This window comes from Phragmites australis, chromosome 3, assembly GCF_958298935.1.
Source record: "Phragmites australis chromosome 3, lpPhrAust1.1, whole genome shotgun sequence".
NCBI classification, from domain to species: domain Eukaryota; kingdom Viridiplantae; phylum Streptophyta; class Magnoliopsida; order Poales; family Poaceae; genus Phragmites; species Phragmites australis.
Genome location: NC_084923.1, coordinates 34,991,346 through 35,015,640, shown reverse-complemented (window position 1 = coordinate 35,015,640; position 24,295 = coordinate 34,991,346). Strand labels below are relative to the sequence as shown.

Sequence of the window (24,295 nt, the reverse complement as noted above, 5' to 3'; positions counted from 1 at the left end):
ATCACCCGGACCCAGATCGGTGCGGACTGGGACCTGGGCACGCCGAAGTTGAGGGGCATGCTCCGGGTGGTGACCGGGGTGGATAAGATGAGCCGGGCGGAGCTCCCGTGGAAAGAAATGGCGCTCTGCGCCAAATCCTGAGCGGGTGGCGATACAGGCAAAGCTGCCGGAGTTCGACGCCCAGGGGTTGGTCGACCGGCCGAGGAGCCAGAGTCCCGAGGCCGCTAAGATCCCCAGGTTGAATGAGGCGGCCGGCGAGGGGGCCGCAAGCGGTCCGGCGCGGACTGGTGGCCCGGGCACCGCGAGCGGCAAGCCGCAAGCCAGCAGTGGGGCCGCTGCGGGCAGCAGCCGCCGCACCGGAGGAGGAGGCACCGCCGGCAGCGGAGCGGCGCCGGCGCCGGAGGACCGGGGGAAGCGCCCCCGACTCTCCACTCCTGTGCCGGAGTCGCCGTCGCCATCGGCGGGGGCGGCATTTGCGGTTCTGGAACCGCGCCTTGTTCGGATTGGGCCCGATCCAGCGCCCGGAGACCACCAATGCTCAAAATATTGGAGGGTCAACAAGCTTGATCCACCAATGCTCAAGATGTCGGTGAGTCACCAAGACTCCAAGACGCCGACGTACATCTTAGTACAAGCTCAGATCACTCCTTGATCCACTCTCTAGGCAGCAATCATCTAGGAACACTCTCTCTAGGCCTAATAGCACTAATCACTCTCTAATCTATATGCTAATTGCTTGGGATGATCACTTTAAACACTTTGGTGCCTTAGATGTCTTCTTAAGTGTATATGGATTTCTCTGAACAGCCATACCTTCAAATGACCGAGTGGATAGGTATTTATAGCCTCAAACCTGCGCACTTGCCATTAATCCAATGGCTCAGAAAAGCTATTAACACCGGATTGTCCGGTGGGAACAGTAGTACAAGCACCGGACAATCTGGTGAGTACTCCATTAGAAACTAGCCGTTGGATTCCACTCAAAGTTATCCTGAACACCGGATACTCTAGTGTATTCTTCAACTTCATCACTAGACTATCCGGTGAGTTATCTTGAGCTAGACCACACCATTTCTTCTCTGTGCAAAACACTCCGGTGAAAGCCTCTGATGCTCTTCTTCTTAACACCGGAACATCCGGTGGGTTAAGCTTCAGTTGACACCTTCTCTACAAGAACTGTCCGGTGATAAGGCTCTGGTGTACACAATATGATCACCGGATTATCTGGTCCGTTATTCTTCATTCTTCAGCATTTGGAAATGCCTCTGCAAAAAATACTCCGGTGATTCACTTGCACCTACACCAGACAATCTGGTGGGTTGAATCTCCTTCTGCCCCAAAATGCCTTTATTGCACAAATGCTTCGGTGAGTGCAAACTTCTCTGCACCAGACTATTTAGTGAGGCAAATCTTCTTGGGACTTCTCCAATTTAACTAAACTTTATCCCGGCTATGGTGGCTTCTTTATGCATTGCATCCATAAGACCTACTAAAGCATATACTTGATAAATATGTTAGACTCATTGACAAGATTGTCATTAATCAGCAAAATCACATACATACCCTAAGATGCTCTGCTACAAACTTCACAAGGGCATGTTTGCTACACTGCGACCGTTAGAGCTCGTGCAAGTCTAGTCACTTTGGCATGCGGGAAGCACAATGCTTACAATGACGTGTCGTACTACGCAAGAACATGCTCAGTTAGGTAGTGAGAAGCATGATTTGCTTGCGTGTGAGCTCGATTTGAGTGGTGCCTATGTTTGATTCGCATCCATGTGGACACAATTTGGATGGCGACAAGCTCGATTTGGTTGCATATCAATCCCCATTTGCACCTAGGCATGGAGGTGTTCCCTGCCGATCGAGACCTTCCACCGTTCGGCACCATGACACCATCAAGAATGCAGTGAGTAAGGGTGCAAGTGGGGCAGGTCACGCCGCTAACCCACTGAGCTGCCCCGCGCTGCAAGCCCACATAATGTCATGAATTAGCCTATCTCACTGGAGCGGTCCATGCAGACAAGCTCACGAGGAACCAGCGGCGCCACAAGCACGCAACACGGCAACACAACACACACATGGGGACTCGACTCTCAATCCTAGAGGCAAGCTGCAAAGGGTGAGGTTGGCTATGGTGAGGACCAAGGGGCTTCCAGGCAGCCACGCGGGCTGCAAGGAGGAGCGTGACGAGCGCCCGGAATGATACAATGGCAAACACAAGCATGGAGGCGCGGTGGTGTGCGAGCTGCTTGACGAAATGTGTGAGCGGGATCCCTAAGGACATGGCAATGATGAGCCTGCACGCGAGCGGTAACACGATGACCCTATGTTGGCGACCTCACCGCTAGCGAAGAGACACGCATCAAGCCAAGTCCCCTCCCACCTGACCATCCTCTCATATTGAGTCTTCGCCCTCCTCCCTCTTCCTCGACGTCTACTGGCTCTGAACTGGCGTGGAATACAGATCCATCCAGACTCGAATTGATTTCTTCTGTCCATAAAAACATAACTTCCTTGCACGAATGGGTCTAGGATTTTGTTTTGTTTGTGGGAAGATTCCATTCTTTGTTGTGACTGTGAGCAATCAAATCCAAACCATTCTTCCTCCGTTGCTCTCCAATCCCAAATCATTTAGCTACATATTTCTTTGGGTGCTGATAAGAGATCAAGGAGGCCTTGGTGGGATCATGTCCAGCCTTCCTAGCTTCTTCCACCTACTGCTCCAAGTTGAGAGGTTCGCTGCTGCTACTTGTCGCTACCAGCGACATTGGGTCCCATGGCGTGCAACTGGCTCGCTCGCTCCACCTGCTTTTGGAGCGTGGCCATCGTGTACTACAGAGTTGGGAAGCGACGATGTTCCCTCCTTGAGGATCACGGAGGCAGAGGAGCTGGAGAGCGTGTTGCTAACCTGCTCCGAGAAGAGCACCTGCACCACCACCTGCTTGCTTTTTTTTCTTTTAGGAAATGTTGTGTGCTGTCAAACAATAAGTGGGCTCATATGTGGGTTGGTGAAACCCGCCAAACTTCAACGGGCAGATAAGTGGGCTTGTGATAGCCTGCTAATGCTTCAACTGGCAGTGTGAACGTGGGCAGGCAGTCGTAACCAGCCTAGCGTCCATGGTGGTAGCGCTCCAAGCCCGACGTCCATGATGATGGTGCTCGAAGCCTAACATCCATGGTCAGATTGGGAGAGGGGGGGGGGGGCTCAAGCTCGTACCCTCTAGTGCTCTATGGAGAGGAAGCAGATATAGGAGGGAGAGAAAGAAGAAGAGGAGGGACTAGGGGAGGAAGAAGGAGATAAGCCTCTAGTAGTTCATCCTACGTCCACCACTGTCCATGGTGACAACATTCCCTGGGCAAGGTCGTCCTTATGACCCATCCAATAGTGCAACTAGGGAGGTTGATGAGGCTGCTTGCTATGAGGAGCCAAAGTGAGATGGAGAAGAGTTTGGGTTCGGATAGTCAGGGCTTATGATGTCGTGGGTGTGATCGAGGCAACTGGGGTTGGCGGTCATGATTGTGGTGCTAAATTTGGAGGACACATTGTGGGTAGTGAGGGCTAGGATGTGGTCACGATAGTCCCGACCACCGGTGGTGAGTCCATAGCCGTGAGCCTGTGAAGAGAGATAGCAAGCAATAGAGAGAAAGAAGAGAGAGGTGGATTATGACATATGGGCCCTACACGGCTACCGGCTCGAACGAATGATGTGTGTCCAGCTCGACAAAACCTAGGTTGAAACCACTCAGAGAGGAAAAAAAAAATCCAATTTTAATAGTTGAGGAAGGCCGAGTGTCTGGTTTTCCGGTTGAAGGAGGAAAATTGAACCGAGTCGAGAGTTAAGGGCGTGTTTGGATGCCCTGATGCGCTAGTGCAGGTTCGCGGCGTGCGTATATGCGGACGGAGATGAGTGTTTGGTTGCCGTGACCAGCTGCACCCGCTCGTCCGGCGCTGCATCCACTTGTGCACGTGTATGCGGAGATGATGCATCCGCTCGTGCGCCCCGATTCAGCTGTAGGTCACATGCAGGCTCGCGGGATGCAACCGCTCGTGTGCTGGGCCCACTTTTCAGCGGTAGTGAACCCTCTCATGCAGTCTCAGATTCAGCAAACCAAACACAAACTTAAATTTGACCTTCATCCGCTCATCTAACCAACCAAACACTCTTCTTTTCGAAAATACAGCTCCCTCATCCTGCTTTCCCTCACACAGGATATACGATACAGTTATACGAGATCAACCAAACACACCTAAAAAGAGGTCCAATGAACTTCCCTCATTGCTTGGCAAAATATCACTGCTCCCGCCCTTCTAGAATAACCCAGATCTATGGGTCGGGTTTGGACAACCCATATACTGCAGATGGGCTTTGGTCACTGGACTCCGTGCGGCCCGTAAGAAACACGTGGGCTCACACTTGCTGCAACATCCCGCTACAGCCCAAAAGACCCAATTCTTCCTCTTCCCCTCTCTCTCTCCTCCCGAACCCAAACCAAACCACACCTCTCTCTCTCTCTCCCCCCATCTACCCCTTCCCTCCCAAATTCCCCCTCGATCCCGCGCTCCATTTCGAACCCCCACCCCAATCACACATCTCCGCCGCAATGCCGCCCGCGCGCCGCCGCCGCCGCAATGCCGCCCCAGCCGGCGCCGACGAATCCGTCCCCTCCTCCGCCGCCGACCTCCTCGCCCTCGCCGCCACCCTCATCCCAGCTGCCACCACCGCCTCCGCCCTCAAAGCCCCTCCCCAACTCAAGCAACTCGTCCACTCCCTCCCCGCCAACCACCCGCTCCTACTCTCACTCCCCCAAGCCCTAGCCCTCGGAATCTCCTCCCACCCCGCCTCCGGCTCCAGCTCCGACCCGCCTCCGCCCCCGCGCTCCGCCGCCGTCCTCCTCCACCTCCTCCTCACCCACCCCTCACACCCGCCGCGCTGGGACAACCTCCTCCGCCCGCTCGCTCTCCTCCACGACCGCCTCGCGGTCCTCGCCACCGCCGATGCGCCGCTGGCCGCGCTCGCAGTCACCTGCTTCGGGCTCGCCTGGCGCGCCGACGCGCCGGGCCGCGACGCGCTCGTCGCGCAGACGCTGCCCTACCTCGTCGCCCTAGTGCTCACTGCCGGCTCCAGCGCCAGGCCGGTCCTCCGCCGCCTCTTCGCGTTCCGCGACGCGCTGCCGCTGCTTGACTACGCCGACGAGAGCATCTCAGACTTCAAGATGCTCCTGCTGCGCTGCTTCGTGTCGCCGCTGTTTCTCAAGGCCGAGGAAGGGAGGAAGTTCCTGGCGCTCGTGCTCGGCGTCAGCGAGGGTATCGCCAGGGAGGGGCTGGAGCTCGTGAGGGCGCAGGTGGGGATGACGGGGGTGAAGCGCGCGGCGCTGGTGGCCTACGGGGAGGTCGTGTTCAGGGCGTGGAAGGACGGGGGCTGGGTTAAGGGGGAGGTTGGGGAGGGATTCCTGCAGGGCATGATGGAGGCCGCAGTGCACGCCGGGAGCAAGGAGGTGGCCAAGGCGGCCAGGAAAATCCTATGGGCGTTTGTGGAACAGAGGGCGGTTGCTGGGGTTGAAAAGTTGGTGTTCCGGCTTGCCGAACCTGTGCTATTCCGATCGTTGCAGGTATATGCCTTGTCTTGTTCTTATCAAGTGGCAGTTTGTTTATTTACCGGTACTGATTCCAGCGGGAATGTGACGAACTTAGACAAGAGAGCGTAGTAGTAGTAATCACTAGAATTGCATTCTGTGTAGATTATTTTAGACTTCAAGTGAATTTAGAGAAGAGATTATAGGATCTGTAGTGATGCTATAACCTCTGGAATAACACACCCATCGTTAACAAAATGCTAACGCTTTACTGCCATCTATGAGTTTGGTTGGCCATCAGTGTTCTAAAAAGCACTACACGCTAGGCTGAGGGCGGGATGGCCTCGTATATGTAAACTTTAGCAAGTATCCACATCTGTTATACTTTAATATGATTAGGTCTATTGAGAAATGTAAGAAAATTGTTGATTACTATAACACTCTTAACTGTGCACAGTGTATTATATTCCTTTCATGTCCCAATAAATCATGAAACACATTGCCATGAACATGTGATTGACTTTTTTTTTGAACAAATTGACTTAATTGATTGTTTTTGTTTTTTAATTTACAGTTCACTATCGAAAGCATGTACATTACATATAAAAAACATATATATTACATTAAATTAATGTTAGTGTCTAATGTGTTGAATATTTGTGTTTTAACCAAATTTCTTTTGGTTTATCTGAACCGACTACTGTTTGGTAGGTTGCGAACTCCAATGTTCGCCATAATGCTTTGCATCTTCTGTTAGATCTGTTTCCCCTTGAAGATCCAGATGTGACAAAGGATGTTAATGATCCTCTACTAGAGAAGCAGTTCTTCTTGATAGACAAGCTCCTCATGGATGACTACCCAGAAATACGAGCAGTTGCAGTTGAAGGAATCTGTCGTATTCTTAACCAATATTGGGAAGTTGTACCTTCTCTAACTATTTCAAAATTTCTGAGTAAAATTGTTGATGACATGTCCAAGGATTCTTGCAATGAGGTTCGGCTGTCAACACTAAATGGTCTCATATACTTGCTCGACAATCCACAAAGTCATGAAATACTGAAAGTTCTACTCCCAAGATTAAGCGATATGGTCTCAGATACTGCTCTGTATGTCAGAGTTGCAGCTGTTGATCTTCTTTTAGCTATTCGTAATCTTCGATCTTTCCAATACAATAAGGTATGGTACTTCTTACATTGCCATTGCACGCGTATCTCAGTTTATGCTACCAACTTAATTAACCTCAACATCTGTAATATGTTCAGCTCAAGGGCATGTAGAGTATCTTTTAATATCATCAGGTATGTTGCTTACGTACCCTTCTCTGTTGCAGGTTGTTGGCCTGGGTACTTTATTATCTTCACTTGCAAATGATCATTCCCGTGTTGCTCAAAAAATCACAAAGCTTCTCATTCCTTCTTATTTTCCATCAAAGCTGACTCCAAAAGAAGCATGTGCTCGCTGCATTGCACTAATAAAGAGGTCACCTACAGCTGGGGCAAGGTTTTGTGAATTTGCACTGTCTGAAGGGTCATCCCCAAGGTCTATTGTTGAGCTAATCAAATTCTCTATTACTCTGGCATTGTCACGAACAGGACTTAACTCAGAGCAGATTGATGGTCTTATAATTGCTTCGGTCAATCTTATTAAGAGCTTATCTGATGAGCGCTCTAGTTTGACTGCTTTGAGAGAATTCTTTGCAAATGCGAAGTTAAGGTTGGTCCTTAAAACTGTTGTTTCTGACGGTGCCCGGGCTGCTATTCTTTGTATCACTCCAGTTATTTTACCTGATGATCTATATGTGCTTCACGAGGAATGCATGGATATAGTTATGAATGCTCCTAGAATTTCAAAGCAAGAAGAATGTCAGGAAGCTGTGTTGGCAGCACATAAGTTGATAGTTTTGAGTGGCTGGTCTGATGAACTGTTTGAAGCACTGACAAATATTCTACAATATAAAGCCTCTGATTTCGCTGAGATCTATGGACTTGAACCTCCTTTGTGTCCTGTTGCATCTTCAAGGAGGAAGAAAGGGAAGTCACTTAAGAAAACACCAGCACCTGACCATGTTGGAAAGGGGTCATCCAAATCAAAAATCAGCGATGAAGAACTTGCTGTTGCAGCGGGGGCAGCATGGCAAATCAATGAGATACTAAAAGCTGAGGAAATGAGAGATGACTTTCTGCAATCTTCTTATTCAGAAATTGCATTTTCGTCCCTGAAGATCATTTCTCATGTGTACATCGAGCAGTGCCCATATTTGGACTCTTTAGACCTTACGCCTGTGTTGGCCTATTTGAGTCTGGCTACATATAGTACTCTTCCAAATGTTGATCAAACTGGTATAAGCTGCTCTGAGGTGAGTTCCATTTCCAATTTTCTACCGCATTTAGTAGATATCACAGTTCCTACTAAATTTTTTGATAATCAGTACACATCAGTTGTTAAAGTTCATTGGAAAATGGTAACTACGTTTATTAATTGCACTTGTGTTGATAGCTTTCTGACGGTTATTCGATTTTAATCATATTTTTCTTTGCCTTTATCTTGTTAAAGTTATACTTTATTTGGATATATTTTCTCATTCGCTTAGTAATTTTCATTGTCTCAGTCATCAACTGCCAGTCAGTCACTGGATCGTCTGCTGAATAGTTTTGACAAACTCCTAAATGGACATGTTAAGAATCCACCATCGAAGTTGAACCAGAATGGCAAAGCTTCACGGCAGAAACAACAGCAGAAAGAAGCATCTGAAGGTATAGCTAGGCCACGTTGTACAATTCTGATGTGAAAAACCAATTTAAACTGACTCTTGTATTCAACAACCGAATGTTTCTATGATCTTCTGAAATCATGCAAAATACCTCATGACTAAGCAATTAACCCGTCTGGAGTCACCATGATCTGTTTATGATGTCACAAACATTGCAGAATTTTGCATGATACCTCATGACTAAGCGGGTGATGTACCTTATGCAGGAAATGCAGTGAAAGGCACAGTTAATGTGATTATGCTGGGCACTTCAATTCTCAAGTTTATCGTTGACACAACCACCATCAAGCTGGTCAACGATGATAAAGTAAGATGCCTCAAATTCGCATCATCCTACACAAAATATGCAGTATCATCCATAAAAAAGCATCAAGAACAGAATTCATCTTTCAAGGGGGATGATCTAAAGGATGCACTGATGCTTATACGAAGCTCCTTCACATACGCGGCCAAGCTACTTCATTTGGTGCTAGGAAGCTCGACTGAGTTGTCGAGTCCTCCAGAGGAGGCTTTCTTCCTTGCCAATAATCTGCTTGATCTAATACCCTCTGTCGAGTCCTTCACAGGCTCAAAATTTGCACTGAGCTTCGTTTCTGCTCTGAAGCAATGGCTACCTGTTCTCATACTGGGTCTTGTATGCCGCTGGCTGATCGGATCACAAGATGATATGGCTGCCAACGTCTGCCACTTCGGTGAATCTAGCTTGCCACTGTGGGTCACTGCCGTGTCAAAGAACGAGCTGCTTGATGCTGAAGAGCCGAGCAAGGATGACCAAAGTGAGCAGGCTGGAGAGCGTGAGGACTCACCATCATCCAGGAAGCTGGCTGAAATGATGGTGATCCTCCTGAAGAAAGGAAGCCCCAGAATCCTTGACTCTGTGGGCGGAGTCCTCCTGTCCACCCTCCAGTTGGCGCTGCAGAGATCGGAGTACGGCATCGTCTTGGGCATGACTCGTTTCGTTTGTGCCAGGTTGCTCGGGAATGACTCCTCGGCGTTGGATAAGCTGCAGCTTACCCGGGACTCTCTTCGTGAGAATTTCTTTGAGATTGATAGGTATGTCAGGGACGAGCTTGCTGATGACGATGATTCGAGGCAGCAACTGGAGAGCACAAAGGTGCTGATAAGATCAGTTCTCACTGATGTTTGATGTTTGATGTTTGATGCACATACAATTGTAAGCAGCAACCAGTGAGCTGTAAGCTGTAACTGATTTCTTTTGGAAGTGAAAGTAAGCAGTATGTGCTGACTACGACCTAATCAAGGCTGTAACTTGAAAGTATGTACTTAGAAGCTTGATAGTATGTACTTAGAAGCGTGCCTTCTTTACAACCGTAAGGAATTGAGTCTAGTTTAGTTAGTTGAGAGCGTAGATGTACATTTATAACCTAGACTCGAGTCCTTTTCGACATAAATTTAGATGTTTATTTCTTCTTATTTTACCTAGCCACATAGTTCCTCTTAGGTTGGTTGAGTTTTTTTTTCTTTACAACCTTGTATATTCATTGTTGCTATTTTGGTACAGCCCAGGGGCTAATTTGCATCATATCATCAGCAAAGAGTTGGTAACCATGTGTGATTGGATAGAAAAGCATTGCCATTGACAGGTGGAATTATATAAATTAGTATGAACTGTGTGGTATAACTGTTATTCCATAATTCTATTCAATATACAGTCTAATTACAATTGGCACATAAGAACTTATGTAGATTCCGGTATTCCGTGTAATTGTAACCTCCACTTGATGACTTTTCATAATACCAAATGGGCACTATTCCTTAGAAAAATAACTGTAAATATCAATATACCATTTGGTATGTGTCCCAGAATCACTCAATAAGTTTCATCTTCCACTAGACTAATGGCTGCTGATAGAGGAAAACCGAAGGGCACGTGCATAATCTGTTGCACCAAACCAAACGGTTTCTTCACAATTTGCTGCCAACCATGGGTCACAGGACATGGGGGAGTAGATCATTGAGGCACAGATCAGCTTACCAGCACGGATCATTGAGACTGAACTGTATCGTGAAATCTACAAGACTATGATGGATGTACATCTTCTTCATGAGGTTCCACGGGAATCAGCTTGATGAGAGCCGCGATGGGCATCCCAAGGACTCCAAAGAGAACGCTGACAAGCCACTGGAGCTGGGTGAGTGGTGTGGTATTGGCAAAATCGCCTAGGAACTGGACAAGGATGAACTGGAAGATGGTGGTGCCAGCGAGGATGCCCACAAAAATGGAGTTCTCCGGCAGGCCCTTGAGAACATTGATCGCCTCCATGTCTCTCGAGCTTATCTCATTGAAAACCTATATGGAGTACAACGATTCAGCAATGAAACATATGGAAAAGAATTAAGAGTTGTCATTTTGCTCCTCTTGGACAGAGCGAATACATAGTGAACAGATGCATGAAAAGAATGGGTTAGTCTTGAGACATCTTCCTCCATTGTTAGAAACAAAGTTCTACTCATACTAAGATCATTATCACCTGCCTTTCCAACTCAGTTGCTTCTGTTTCCTTTCCTATCCTATACTATGCTAAACCAAGGGAAACAGCCTCCTCTTTGTTTCTGCCCAATTTCTTTTCTTTCTGGTCCTTTAGTCTCTACTAAATAGACTATGGTGGAAAAGGTGAGGATTTCGTAATGGCTGACTTACCTGGCAGAAGACAAAAGTGTTGAATATGACTGTATTTAGGACAGTATCAGCGTCAGGGTCTTCAAGCCCAAACAAGTATTTCCCTTGAGTTTGTAGATACCACATGACCGCAAATTGGAATAATGACTGAAACAAAATATTCCTCCACATCACATTTGTGATGAATTTCCCTGTCCTTCCAACTGGTGATTTCTTCATTAAGTTATCATCAGGTGGTTCAGTGGCAAGGGCAAGCGCTCCTAGGGTATCCATGATCATGTTGATCCAAAGAAGCTGAACAGCTGTCAGTGGAGCATCTCCTGCACAAGAATATGTAAATCATGAGATGGAGATACAATAAATTAACACAACTGTAAATAGAATATACCTGTAAAGCATGCAGAAGAGAAATTAACTATCACTGCGACAACGTTAACAGTCAGCTGGAACTGCACAAACTTTTGGATGTTGACATAAACAGAGCGTCCCCATTTGGCAACCGTTACGATGGTGGAGAAGTTGTCATCCAGAATTACAACATCAGCATTCTCTTTTGCCACCTGCGTAAAGAAATTTGCTGAGTCTGGGAGTAAATGTTTGTGCCTTGAACCGAAGTCCTAGACTCCTAGAATGATTGACCAACACTACAACTTCAGTCCTAGACCACATAGCTTGAAATAACTTGCACAATTTTAGGTAAAAGAGGAAAGATGTATAGACTGTAAATGTCTCAAGGATATGTGACTCATTACTTAGCGATGTTATTACCTCAGTCCCTGCAATGCCCATGGCTAGTCCAATATCTGCCTCACGCAGTGCAGGTGCGTCGTTTGTGCCATCACCAGTCACGGCAACAACCTCATTGAACGTGGTACGCAACAGTTTCACAAGTTTATGCTTATCAAGTGGTGAAGATCGGGCTAGTACCTTCAGCACACAGGCATACTCCCACATGAGAATTCGTTAGATGGATAAACACTTCCAAGCCAAAGTTAAATATTTGATACATGGCAAACCTGCATCTTTGGAATCAACTCAAGGAGTTCTTTAGGATTTTTCTCCCTGAACTCAGCACCTTCAATGGCAAGACCATCCTCAGTAAGTATACCACATTCTCGAGCTATTGCCTTGGCTGTATTTATGTTGTCTCCTGTAACCATCCGAACCGCAATGCCAGCAGATTGGCAAGTTGCCACAGACTGCCTGACACCTGGACGCACAGGATCTTTGATACCAACAATACCAATGCATGTGTATCCTTGTAGCGGTATTTGTTCATCAATGGAAAAACCATCATCCATTTCCCGATAAGCAAGGCAGAGTGTCCTCAGTGCTTCATTAGAAAAGGTTTCAATGATGTCATTGAGTTTGTTCGTAGTTGTTCTATCGAGAGCAATAATACTACCTCTGGCATCTATGAATTTATCACAAGCAGCCAAGACTACTTCTGAAGCACCTTTACAATGTGCACGGTATCCTCCTCCAGGAAGCTCAAGAATGACGCTCATCCTCTTTTTTGTTGAATTAAAAGGCTCCACTTTAACAATCTTAGTTTCCTGCCGTTTTTCTTTAAAGTCTCCCCCAATTGACAATGCAAAGTCCAACAAAGCTTCCTCAGTCGGGGTCCCTAGTATTTGCCACTTCCCATCTTGGTTAATCACCACTTCACCAGCAGTGTTGTTAAAAATGGATTCCAGAAGAATTTCCAAAGCAACATCTGGAAGTTTGGAAGAAAAATTAGAAGGCACTGGTGGATTGTTCACTTTCATGGTGTGTCCACAAACGCAGGCCTTCACGACAGACATGCGATTGGTTGTTAGTGTTCCTGTCTTGTCACTACAAATGACTGTGGCTGAGCCCATAGTTTCACAGGCAGATAACTGTCGGACCAGTGCCTTGTCATTCATCATCTTCTTCATTGCAAACGCAAGGCTCAATGTGACTGCCAAAGGCAACCCCTCAGGAACGGCAACAACAACGATTGTAACTGCAACGGCAAAATGTTCCAATATCTCCAGCACATCATCTCCAGACCAGCTTAAAAGAAGCCCGTCGTGGTATTTCTGGCCAACTAACTCTTGCGAGAGGACAATAAAAGTTAAGAGGGCAAAAAATAGACCAATGTTTCCAATAATGTTTGCAACTCCATTAATTTTGACCTGCAGTGGAGTTTCATCATCCCCACTTTCAGTGATAGCATCCATTAATTTACCCCACTGTGTTCGCATCCCTACTGCAGTAACGAGCATTTTGCATGACCCATCTAGGACTTTGGTCCCTGACAAAAGAAAATGGTTATCTTCATTTACGACAACAGGTTCACTCTCCCCAGTTAGACTGGACTCATTGATCAATACAGAATACCCGGAAATAAAGAGGCCATCTGCAGGAACCTGATCTCCAACTGCTAGGTGCACAACATCACCGGGAAGAATATCATCTATCAATATCTTTTGTCTGAATCCGTTTCTTGTAACTTGAACAAGAATTTTCCTTTTCTCTTTGTCCAGGTCCCTGAATTGCAAAGACTGCTGGTAGTTACTTGTTGCGGTAACAGAAACAACCAGGAGGATACTTGTAAAAATTCCAATGCCATCATGGGCACCTTTTGGCCATCCTTCTGTGGCAATGCCAACAACAAGTGATACGAGAGCACAGGCTATAAGAATTATAAGAGTAGTATCTTGCAGTGCTTCCCACACAAACTCCCATAAGCTGCGGACCTCGCTCTCTGTGAACTTGTTCAAACCATATATTTCCTGCCTTTGATTCAAGCTGCACTCATCTGTACTAATCCCATTAGTCAACGATGTTGCCAACTTGTCTGCAATTCCATCCAGTTGGCCATGCAATGTTAACTTTTTGTTGTCACGACTTTCAACAATGGATGCCAGTTCATCGGCACAAATCTGAAACCCAGCAGCTTTAACACCTTCAGGAACAACATACTCGCTCTGAAGTGAAACACCTGAGTAGATGTGTTTTTGGCAACAAGCTTAGATCATAGCAGCATTCAAGACTGGATTCAAGTCAGAAAATGTGACATCTTAGAGTCCAAGTTATATGATGAAGCAAATGAGAACCATTGCAAAATTACCATGTTCACAGTGCAGCGTGGATTTTGATACCAGCACAAGAACCCGTAGCTTCTCCTGCCATACAAGTAGCTATCAGTTTTGCTCCAGTAAAATTGATGTACTTTGGGGGGAATATGAAGGATTTAGGATATAATTTCTGATGAAAAGCTGTGATATCAAAAGATCTTAAATGGTAGTTACAGAACACACTACAGTTAGCATATGCAGGAAAGCTCCAGCCGACGTTTGAGAGCCCAAGCAAATAGGAGCGAGTGCCAAGCTGCAATGGCTAATTAAGCAGTAAGATTAACTATCCTACGATGAGAATTTCAGGCGGGGTATGATGCCATGTCCAAAACTCCATGGTACCGATGGACCATTCAATAAGCTTTTGATTATCACCAAGGCCGCTAAAACGAGAAGGTACGAACCAAGAAACTATATGCAGGGTGAGAGGTACGGACATGGTGGGCCCGCTTGCAGAGCTCGCCCGCGGCGAGGGGTCCGAAGCGGAGGCGGCGGCGGGGGCTCCTCGGCCGGTGGAGCGCGGCCCCTAACCCCGATTGCGGCCATGGGACCCCGCAGCCGGAGGAGGGAGCCAGTGCTGCGCCGGGGAGGAAGGGAATTCGGGGATGGGGCCCTGGCCGAGTGTGGACGCCGCTGTGCATCACTGCCGTCTTCCCTACCCTTTTCGCTCTTGCTCGCGTATGCTCTGAGACAGGAACACTCCGTCACAGCCGGGCAAGGGAGTCATTGTATTTCTTTTCTCCCAAAAAAAATCTGTAACTGCTTCTCTTCTCACAAGAAAAAAAATATCACCGATTCTTTTTTTTTTGGAAACAAGATACATCGTTATTACTCCACATGGTCAAGAGTGTCATTTTAGACATCAGCGTGGTTCTCAAACGCAGTTGACAACATTTTCTTTGCAATATATGCATACGTATAATAAAATTCAGTTTTGCTACGTCATAGGTGCCTGATTTTTTTTTTTTTTGGTAAAACAGCCAAATTCCTCTCTTTCGATCTTCCTCAAGTTTTGTGCTCGGCAAATGAATGGTATGGGTAGGTGGCTGTTCAGGTATGAGGTGGCAGGTGAGTGGGTAAGATCGGGGCTGTTTTGGTCCCGATCTTGCCTCGTTAAATTTGGACATGACAGAAAATTAGTGAAGGAATCGGCCGCTAGTATTTTTGTTAGTATGGATGTTGAAAATAAATTGACGGTTGACACAGAGGCATAGATGAGCCAACTGTCGGCTCTAAACCAAATAAAACGTTCTGGCAAGGTCAACAGCTTCGACTCAGTAGCCCTGATCCTTATCCAACTGTTTAGAATTACGACTATTGAGACACGTATAAATAGACATCCCACGAAACAAAGTATTAAGAACTTATTAATCAAGAGAAATATATAAATACTGTTACCAAAGTTAAAAAAAAGTCAAATGCCCACTCTTTCGTGAATGAAGGGAATATTAAAAAGATTAGAAATCACATTAATCTCTGCTATATAAAACACGAATTAATTCTCACGTAACCTCTTTCCATACTCTTCTTCTATAAAAAAAACTCTATAAAATTTGAATAATTTACATACTTTTACTATCTACTTTCGTCCTCCAGTTTCCTCACCTCGTTACCGGCTACGGATATAAAACCTATTTTACTAATGAAAATAAAAAAAAAATTAGGAAGTAAATTAGCGGATAATCTTATCCTCTTTTTTCAGATCTCATCTAAAATTAAACTACGATACCGCTCCTGACGTATTTGTTTGGCGGCGCCCTCATGGCGCATCCACATCTCTATATCTAATATTTATGTTTTTGTTGTAATGTATGGACACTTAGCTAGTCAAGTTTAAAAAGTGTGAACCAAGCATTGGCTTGGATGGTTAGTAGATGTAATTGTATCCCTACCCACCAGATATCAAACTCCAGCTTTGATCTTGTATATCGTACCAAGGTAGAATTTTCTTTTAGTAGTAGACAATGTACTCATCGATAGTAAGACATTTGTCATGATTTAATCAATCTCCAAGTCCAGTATCTTCGATCTTCAATAAAGATTATGAGTACGTCTGTATGATAATATGAGTGGTACATAAATGTTATGAATACGTCTGTATGATGATGTGAGTGTGTACATATATATGTACATGTTGTACTAGAGTTTCTCAAAAATAAAAAAAGTTTAAAAAGTTGACTACATGTGTACACTCTTTTGTCGATGGAAGGGAGATGTTTTAGCCCTGTAAGCAAGGTGCAGTTAAACTCCCTGGCCATGTAGGTTTGAGCCCTATGTCCAACTCAAGTGCCTTTCTTGTTTGGTCCTGAACATAGCAAATTTATGTAAATGCAAACATAAATGACCACCTTTTTTCCTGTAAACTTATAGTAAAGTTCCCGTGTAAAAGGTGAGAGAATACATCACTGTGATCTGTATTTCAATTTCTGGACATCTTTACATGGAGATGACCTTTCATAGCTAGTAGCGAAGAATTGAAATAATATTTACATATTACTCTCATGCAGAATAAAGTTACACGTACAATACTTCGTTAAGCGGGTAACACACCCATGATTACAGAGTTGCCAGTATTTCCTATCTTACAAGCTCTTATTACACCTCGCAAAGAAAGCATCAATAGGAATATGATTTCCTTCTTTAGAAGACTTCAGCTTTTTCTTGGGTGTGGGTGTCGTAGAGCATGGTCTTTCAGCCAGCCTGCTGAATACAACAAAAGACAGACAACGGAGTTATGAAACAACCATTCATCTCATCTCTGAGTAATATCAGGATGATAACAAATAAAGGTTATATTAGTATGGTGATATAATTCATTTATGTTCAAATAATGATGGAAATTAAAGTTGATTAAGCATATATTAATATTGCATAAAGACTGCACTGGAAGGACGCCTAATGAACGCTCGAGTAACTGCAATCAGTAAAATAATTCGATGATCCAACATGTAACAGCAGCAGGAAACAACATATCTGTGAGCGTATGTCAAGACATATATACCTCTCATTAGAGATGTGTCTTGTACTGTCTACTGCTTCTTCCTGCTGCAGCATTTCAGCTAAGTGAAAATCTGCATGTTCTTGCCTCTCCTCCTCAAAGCCAGGAGGTAGTTCAAATCCACAAATCGAACAAATGTAACCATCAATCCATAACTGTCGATCAGGTTTACTTGACGAAGCTGTAGCTTTGCGACTCGCGTGGTCAAGCTCATCGAACTTCTCAGTGTGCGTAACCTGCATGAAATGTGAAATTCATTTATTCAACAATTAAGCATGATGAACACTCGAAGAAACAGTATTAGTGTAAAAAATAGGGAAAATAAAACTCCACCCTTAGCAACAAAATAATTGAACGAATCTTTAGTTTAGACAAACCTTTGCACTGGATGTGATGTCATCTGATTTTGATCCACCTAAGCCATCCGAGATAAGCTTGTTGCTTAAGACAGCCTCGTTACTATAATTGACTAAACCCCTGTCTTCTGGTACGAAAAAGCCCTCATCATGTGTGAAGAAAGCTTGTTGATCCATGGAAGCATCAGTTCCAGCATCATGTACCAAATACTCGTCCTTTGCTGTCACACTAATAGAACACTTATTCCGCCCTGAGGTATTAGCCATACTCCGACCATTTATTCCATTGGCACTTGAGTTACTGTCTGAGAAACGAAAAAATATATCTATTGTCTTTTGTGTTGAAGTAGATGAATCATCCTTTTCGTCATGAAGCTGGGACATCCGCAGCCCTGTTAGTTTGTATTAGCATAACTGTTAGGTCAACTTGTCCAAGCAGGAAGAACAAAGAAATGCCAAATTTATATAATGCAATAAAGCCCAAATAAAACATAACATCAAAATAATTTTTTTGAACGAAATAACATCAAAATACGGACATACACAAACAATAAGGTCATTTTAGTCCAATTGATAAGGTAAAAAAAATGAAACATGCATGATGCCCGAATCACATGCCTTCAGCTGTCAAAGTAGCTGGACAAACTCGAGGATAAGCAAAAAATAGTAATAAAAACTTCAGTGACAGTGACATTCAGGTAGAGATGTTTGCCGCGTGAGCTCTTACAAAGAAGTATTAGAAATTAAAATTCAAACCTGTAGAAGTTCCACTAAATTGATAGTCATTAAGTTTGGTTACAATAAAAATATTTTAGATGCGCACACCAACCCATCAATCTCAAAGAAAGAGGCAGTTCGGCCTTGAGTAACTTCATAGCATAGACTAGGATATCTTGCTTGGAGTTGATGTAGTTTCGTGTAGTTGCTGCTCTCGTACGAACCTGATTCAGATGGTTGATCAATCTAGTAATCCGTGAAACAAAAACCATCTTTCTTGCTGATGTCAGATCAAACATTACAGAGAATTAGTCAACATTTATACGAATGGGAGACTGAAACCTCAAAATTTGCAGTCTTTAGTTTGAGTGTTAGTGTCCTTCCCTTCAAGCCGTCCTTTTGCAAATCATCAGCTAAATTTTCAGCAAGGTTACCTGAAAATAGACAAAAATGTGGTGAGTCATGCATAACAAAATGTTAACAACCTATCACATCAGGTGCGGTAGCACATGAATGTCCTTATAACATTTCTAGCGTTTTAAAGGGTTTATTCACACAACCATTTTTCTGGTTCTATTTTTTTATGCATGTACAAAATTGGCGAGACATAACTACATTGTTGCCAATTTTTTCCCAAGTCATGAAAACTGTTCTATTTCTTCCATTCTTGTTGTCTCATATGTGGTTTCATCCTTTGGCCTTTTGAAATCCTCATCCTAATTGGCTGGTGATTTCTAGCCGGCTTGTTTTCTTCAATTTTTCCAGCTGGCCTTATTTTATCTAATCATAATTTGTATTTCGGAGTGATAGCTCAATTGGTTGAGCCTCCCGTCGAGGAGGCCACCCACCCGGGCTTGAACCCGGGTGCTCGCAGCAGGTACAACAACAACAAAGCTTTTGTCCTAAACATGTTAGGATAGGCTAGAGATGAAACCCACAAGATCCAACTAAAAACATGTTGAGAAAATAATAATGATAATAAAGGTACTAGTAATAGTAAAAAATAAAGTAATAACGGTAAAAGGAGACTGAAGTACAAGTTATGGTTCTAGCATGTGGATTGCTAACTTCCACGCGCTCACAGCGGGTACCGCCTTGAGAAATCTGGTTTTAGCGTGATCCTGACCAACTAGGATTTGGTACCCCCTACCTAAAAATATCAAAGCCCAAGGAACATCACCTACCCATGGTCGAGAAAAAAAATTGTATTCCGGAGTTTACTGATAAAACACATGAAGTAACCCACTTCCACAAAATGTTACCGATCTCGGAAACCAGCAGTTTCAAGAAACAAGCTAGTAACTAACTGGGTTGATTTGTCCTTGCTTGATTCCCAATGGGTACAACGCTATCCTCGTCCGAAGATGATATAGGATAAGGAAATGTATCCCTAATGCATGGTATCTATCTAAACGGAAATCGATCGAAATAACAACATAACTATTGTAATCCCTAACTTCGAAATAAGGGTGTGTTAGTGTGTCCTGTGAACAGTGCTCAAATGATTCACTGTAATGTAACAGTACCGCATGAATAGTACTGGTATATTACCACTACAAGACCTGCTACATAACACTTGGATCTATATTGTAATAGGAAAATCGTCTGTTCACATAAGAATAGCAAAATCTTCTTATTACTTCCATACAGTAGCATGTTATAGCAGAACGAACAGAATGGTGCTTTGGCATTTCTTCTTTTATGTACTAAAAAATTATAAGAAGTCTTCATCAAGGAAACAAAACACACCGTTCAAATTAGCTAGTAAAGGTGCTACAAAAAAACATCCATAATGTATTATAAGCTGTGCTACTTCTAGTACTTTGATAGATCACAGTGCAAAAGAATGTATAGAAGATTTGGTGTACTATATATAGCCACTAAGCTATTTGAGTATGTTGTAAGCAAGAGAAGACATTACTGTTATAGAGCAAGAAACAGTCCTACAAAACCAAGTTGCTTAAGCACAAGAAATGTGCATTGATGGCAAAATGCCAACATTTGACATAAAAAATCATAAAGCGTCTAAGTTACAGAAATAAGTTATGAAGGATCTTTACCTAATTTCTCAAAAAACAAAGAAGAATCATTAGTTGCGGCAAAAGTTCGCTCGCAACTGATACTTTTCCTTTGCCTTTGCTCAGGAGTTTCTGTACCTCCTAATCCAAGACCAACCGAAAGAAAGAAATCTGAAGAGATTGAATTCAAATACATTTAATTCTGAGATCTTGCTTCAGATCGATATAATATAGCTTGCTAAAATCTTGAAACAGAACAGCTAACAGGTGTAATCAATATACGGACCAGCTGAGCATTCAGAAAAAAGAGCACATATGAGAGCAGCCTTTTGCAGCATGTCCTGACATGTACTGATTCCAAGAACCTGACGTAACATCTGTTCTGTTACCTTACCTATACCACCTATCTGCATACAAAGATCTTCAAATAACAAATCATCTTTTTTCCTTTTAATGCATATCCAAAGAAAGGTCAACACTTAGAAGTGAACAACATAACATCTTAACCAAAGAAACAAAATGTGAGTTCATAAATGCATAAAACTAAAACTATTATCATGACTTGCATCAGAGACATGTGAGACGTGTCAGAAGAGTCTGTACACTGGCTAACATACTTCATTGCTTAACCAAGGCATGATTGAGCAAATATGAAGACGAAAACAGGAATAAATAGACTAGTAAAACACTGCAAGAACAAAAATAAATCCCTTTTTGATTATAAATAGAAAAAAATGAAGTACCTTTCTTATAGGCAATGTTGATACAAATGTCAATACAGCTCCACGGTCATTTGGCAAAATAAATTGTCCATTGGGCTTGTTAATATCAGAGCAAACCTAGTAAAAAGGCACAGGAGGGGAAAGGAGCCTTGTAATCTTGCTCTAGAATAAAACTATACACCAATGTAAATAGGAACACAAAACTATTGAAAAGTAGTGCACAGGACGAGTCAGCCAAAAAAAAAGATCTCCAGTCACATGTGGTAAACAACCATTTCATTTGCAACATTGGTGATGGAAAATAAACTCTGTGCCAGTATCAGTCAATAAGGTTCTGTTTATTACTTAATCTATATTAACCCAATGTGACAGTCAATGAAAGACCGATAAAAAATAGACATACCGAAGACACATAATAGGAAAAGACCATTGCCCCTCTAGAGATAAAATTTAAACAAGGAAAAGAAGTAAACGAAAATTTCAAGATCTGACCTTTGCAATCATACGGTTTGGAGCAACCCCAGCACTACATGTTAGACCAGTTTCCTGGTGAATGGTGGCCCTAAGTTCAGTAGCAACCTAAGAAACCAGTGATGTGATCAGTAAACTTCATCATGTGGTACTAGCACGTTGGAAAAAAAAACAATATAAACAGTGAAAGAAAATCAAGTCAAATGCTCTAGGTAAGTAAACCATCAGGAAGCTATGGCAGTTAAAGATATTGAAGCTTACCTCCTCACCCGTAATGCCTCTCTCAATGCAGACATTGGTTATGTTAAGGTATGCTTCATCTAGACTTGTTGCAATGAAGTTTGGATCATACCTCCGAAAAACTAAGGTCACCAGTACTTGAATAATCAGTTTTTCTCAGCACGCTATATGGCATTATATGTATGAAGTTTTTTTCCTTAATGGTTAGGTGAATGCTATTTTACAAACCTGCTCTTGTCAGCTCACTATAATGAGTGTATCTCTCAAAGTTTGGTGGAACAAAAACCAAGCCAGGACATAGTTTACATCCAATAAAACCAGGCATTGCTGCACGAACTCCATACTTCCGTGCCTGCATCAGTAAATAAATTACACTCTATATTAGATACAGTGAAATACTGTTTATACCTTTAGCACGTGAGATAAAAAAGGTTAACACCATTTTGGCCCATCCGGTCTATAACGCAAGGAAATCTAACTTTGAACAACTTGTTCAATATTAGATAGTTCGTCAGCTATCATCTTCAAATAAGGGAGGGCAACAGAGTAAATTAGAATATTTGGACTAATTCTCTTTTAGTGATTAAATTAAAAGATGTGTGCATATGTATATTTCATAACAAGCTAGTTTGTTCACCTCATAACTGGCAGTAGCTATCATAGACATGCTACCGACTGCCAATGGTTTTCCATTCAAGGATGGATTGTCCAATGTCTCAACAGCAGCATAAAAGGCATCCATGTCAGTGTGAAGCCATATCTTTGAAAGATCTCGTGAAGCTTCCAACTCTAACATTTTCTTTTCAGCAACCTGAAAATTATGTTGTCACATAGGGATAATTACATAAGAGAGGAAAAAGAAGATGGGATGAGTAAAATATAGCACGCATGTAAAATGATACCAATTACATCATTCATTACAATTCTGTGCGATGATATGAAGCACATAGCTTTAAACCCACGGACCGCAGCTCAAATTAGGTTAAGATGATAAAAGTACCCATGCAAACATGGATATCTCTACAGTGCGCAGATATACAAGTAAACATTGATTAATTGATCATTTGTTATTACCCTGAAGGAATCACATATTTGTATTTTAGTTGTGCTTTATGATCATCAACCAATCTGTAAGGGTAAGAGCATAAAAGGCACAAATAGCATAAATAGGGAATCAAGCATGGCGTACAAATTATATAACAAAATAACTGAAAGACAAAAGGTAGCATAAAAATGTGTTAATCCATACCTTCTTAAAATGTGATATGTCATTATCAGTAAGTGTGGCAAGCTGTGCACGCAGATGTTCAATCTTTTGTTTGGTCAATGCCTCCTTCCGCTGCTCATTTTCGAAATATTTTGAACCCTTGCTCATTTCATAGATTACCTTCTGCACCTTCTCTTTGTCAACTCCCTCCATCCCTAATGCAACACCACAAGAGAATAGTCACAAAAAATCGAAAGAGAAGTCGTCAAATAGAATAGATGATATGGTTACCGTGGCAAGGGTAACAAACTATCAGTCTACCCAGATAAAAAAGGTACATACCACTCAATTTCAATTGCCCTTCGAGGTAGTCGCTAACCATGTGGGAAAATCTAATTCCAAATCGTGTAAAATAGATGAACATAAAACTTTGTTCTGTTGAAATGTGTTACGACTCCGTCTTTTCAATTTCATCACTCTGTTGAGCTTCCCAGTTAACCCAAGGAAACAAATGGAACTAATCTAGTATCAGTCACAGATGTGACTATGGCACAGTGAAAGATACGCTCCAAATTTGTTCCAAATGTTATGCGGCCCAATTAGTGAAGAACCTCTAGAGAAATTGAGAGACCATTCTAGCAGTCAAGAAACATTCAACTGATTTATGCCGTAGGGTCTGCGCTAAGGCGACGCCGAGGCGCCGAGCCAAACTCCCCAAACCCCCAATCTTAAACGAAGAGATGGAGCAAGTGCGCGTACCCGCTTTGGCGTTGGTGTAGGCGGTGTGGTACGACTGCCATGGACGATCCCCCCCTTCATCTGGCGGCGCGCCCGCCGCGGAAGACATTGCTGCGGTCTCCGACGAGGCCTTCCCCACAGCCGGGGGTTTGGAGGCGCGCAAGCCAGCGAGAGATAGAGTGGCTCAGTGTCAGATCCCAGCTATTCAGAATCGAATTCGAGACAACACGACAAATCGAATCGGGAGGGGATGGAAAATTGGGGAAAATGGCAGTAACTAGCATGTTCAATCCACTCTTCAAATTTGACTCTCTATTTTGTTACATAGGAAACTCTCTATTTAAATTCTACACTTTATTTATCAGCATACTCTAATCGGTTTCTTAAATATGGCTCCATATATTCCTTCCACCGTTTCAAATTTAAATGGTGTCATTCTAACGGCTATATTTTCAATGGCCATAATTTCAATAACTATATTTACAGTGACCATATTTTCAATAGTTATATTTTTTTGGTTCGATATGTATGCCCATTCACCTGGTTGCTAGACCAATTCATTCGCTTTGTAGTTCCTTCTCTACCCGAAATGAGTCATCAATCTCTGTTAGATTCATCGTCGTTGTCAGATAATGATGACAACAATCTCTGTTAGATTCATCGTCGTTGTTAGATAATGATGACAACAAACTTATTCTTACTATACTACACCAAACACACATGAAATATCAGTTTA

At 43.4% G+C, this 24,295-nt stretch overlaps 2 protein-coding genes across 2 annotated transcripts; one reads left to right on the top strand and one right to left on the bottom strand.

Moving 5' to 3' along the window:
- The first annotated feature begins 4,219 nt into the window (after positions 1-4,219).
- On the top strand, positions 4,220-9,494 carry LOC133912875 (uncharacterized). The gene is made up of 5 exons (XM_062355828.1): positions 4,220-5,613; positions 6,289-6,753; positions 6,908-7,933; positions 8,186-8,330; positions 8,554-9,494. Exons 1-5 carry the CDS (start codon positions 4,267-4,269, stop codon positions 9,492-9,494), a joined length of 3,924 nt encoding a protein of 1,307 aa, XP_062211812.1. The 5' UTR covers positions 4,220-4,266.
- A 429-nt stretch (positions 9,495-9,923) lies between these two features.
- On the bottom strand, positions 9,924-23,867 carry LOC133910671 (calcium-transporting ATPase 3, plasma membrane-type-like). Its single transcript, XM_062352986.1, has 21 exons — positions 23,581-23,867; positions 22,864-23,036; positions 22,252-22,425; positions 21,843-21,966; positions 21,636-21,736; positions 21,396-21,482; positions 20,925-21,020; positions 20,468-20,588; positions 20,224-20,352; positions 18,506-18,597; positions 18,276-18,387; positions 17,468-17,838; positions 17,094-17,326; positions 16,676-16,792; positions 14,530-14,791; positions 14,086-14,140; positions 12,005-13,956; positions 11,757-11,915; positions 11,377-11,548; positions 11,010-11,308; positions 9,924-10,658 (listed from the first exon to the last, which is right to left on the bottom strand). The coding sequence occupies exons 1-21, from the start codon at positions 23,666-23,668 to the stop codon at positions 10,389-10,391; spliced, it is 5,187 nt and encodes a 1,728-aa protein (XP_062208970.1). The 5' UTR covers positions 23,669-23,867; the 3' UTR covers positions 9,924-10,388.
- Between the last annotated feature and the right edge of the window lie 428 nt (positions 23,868-24,295).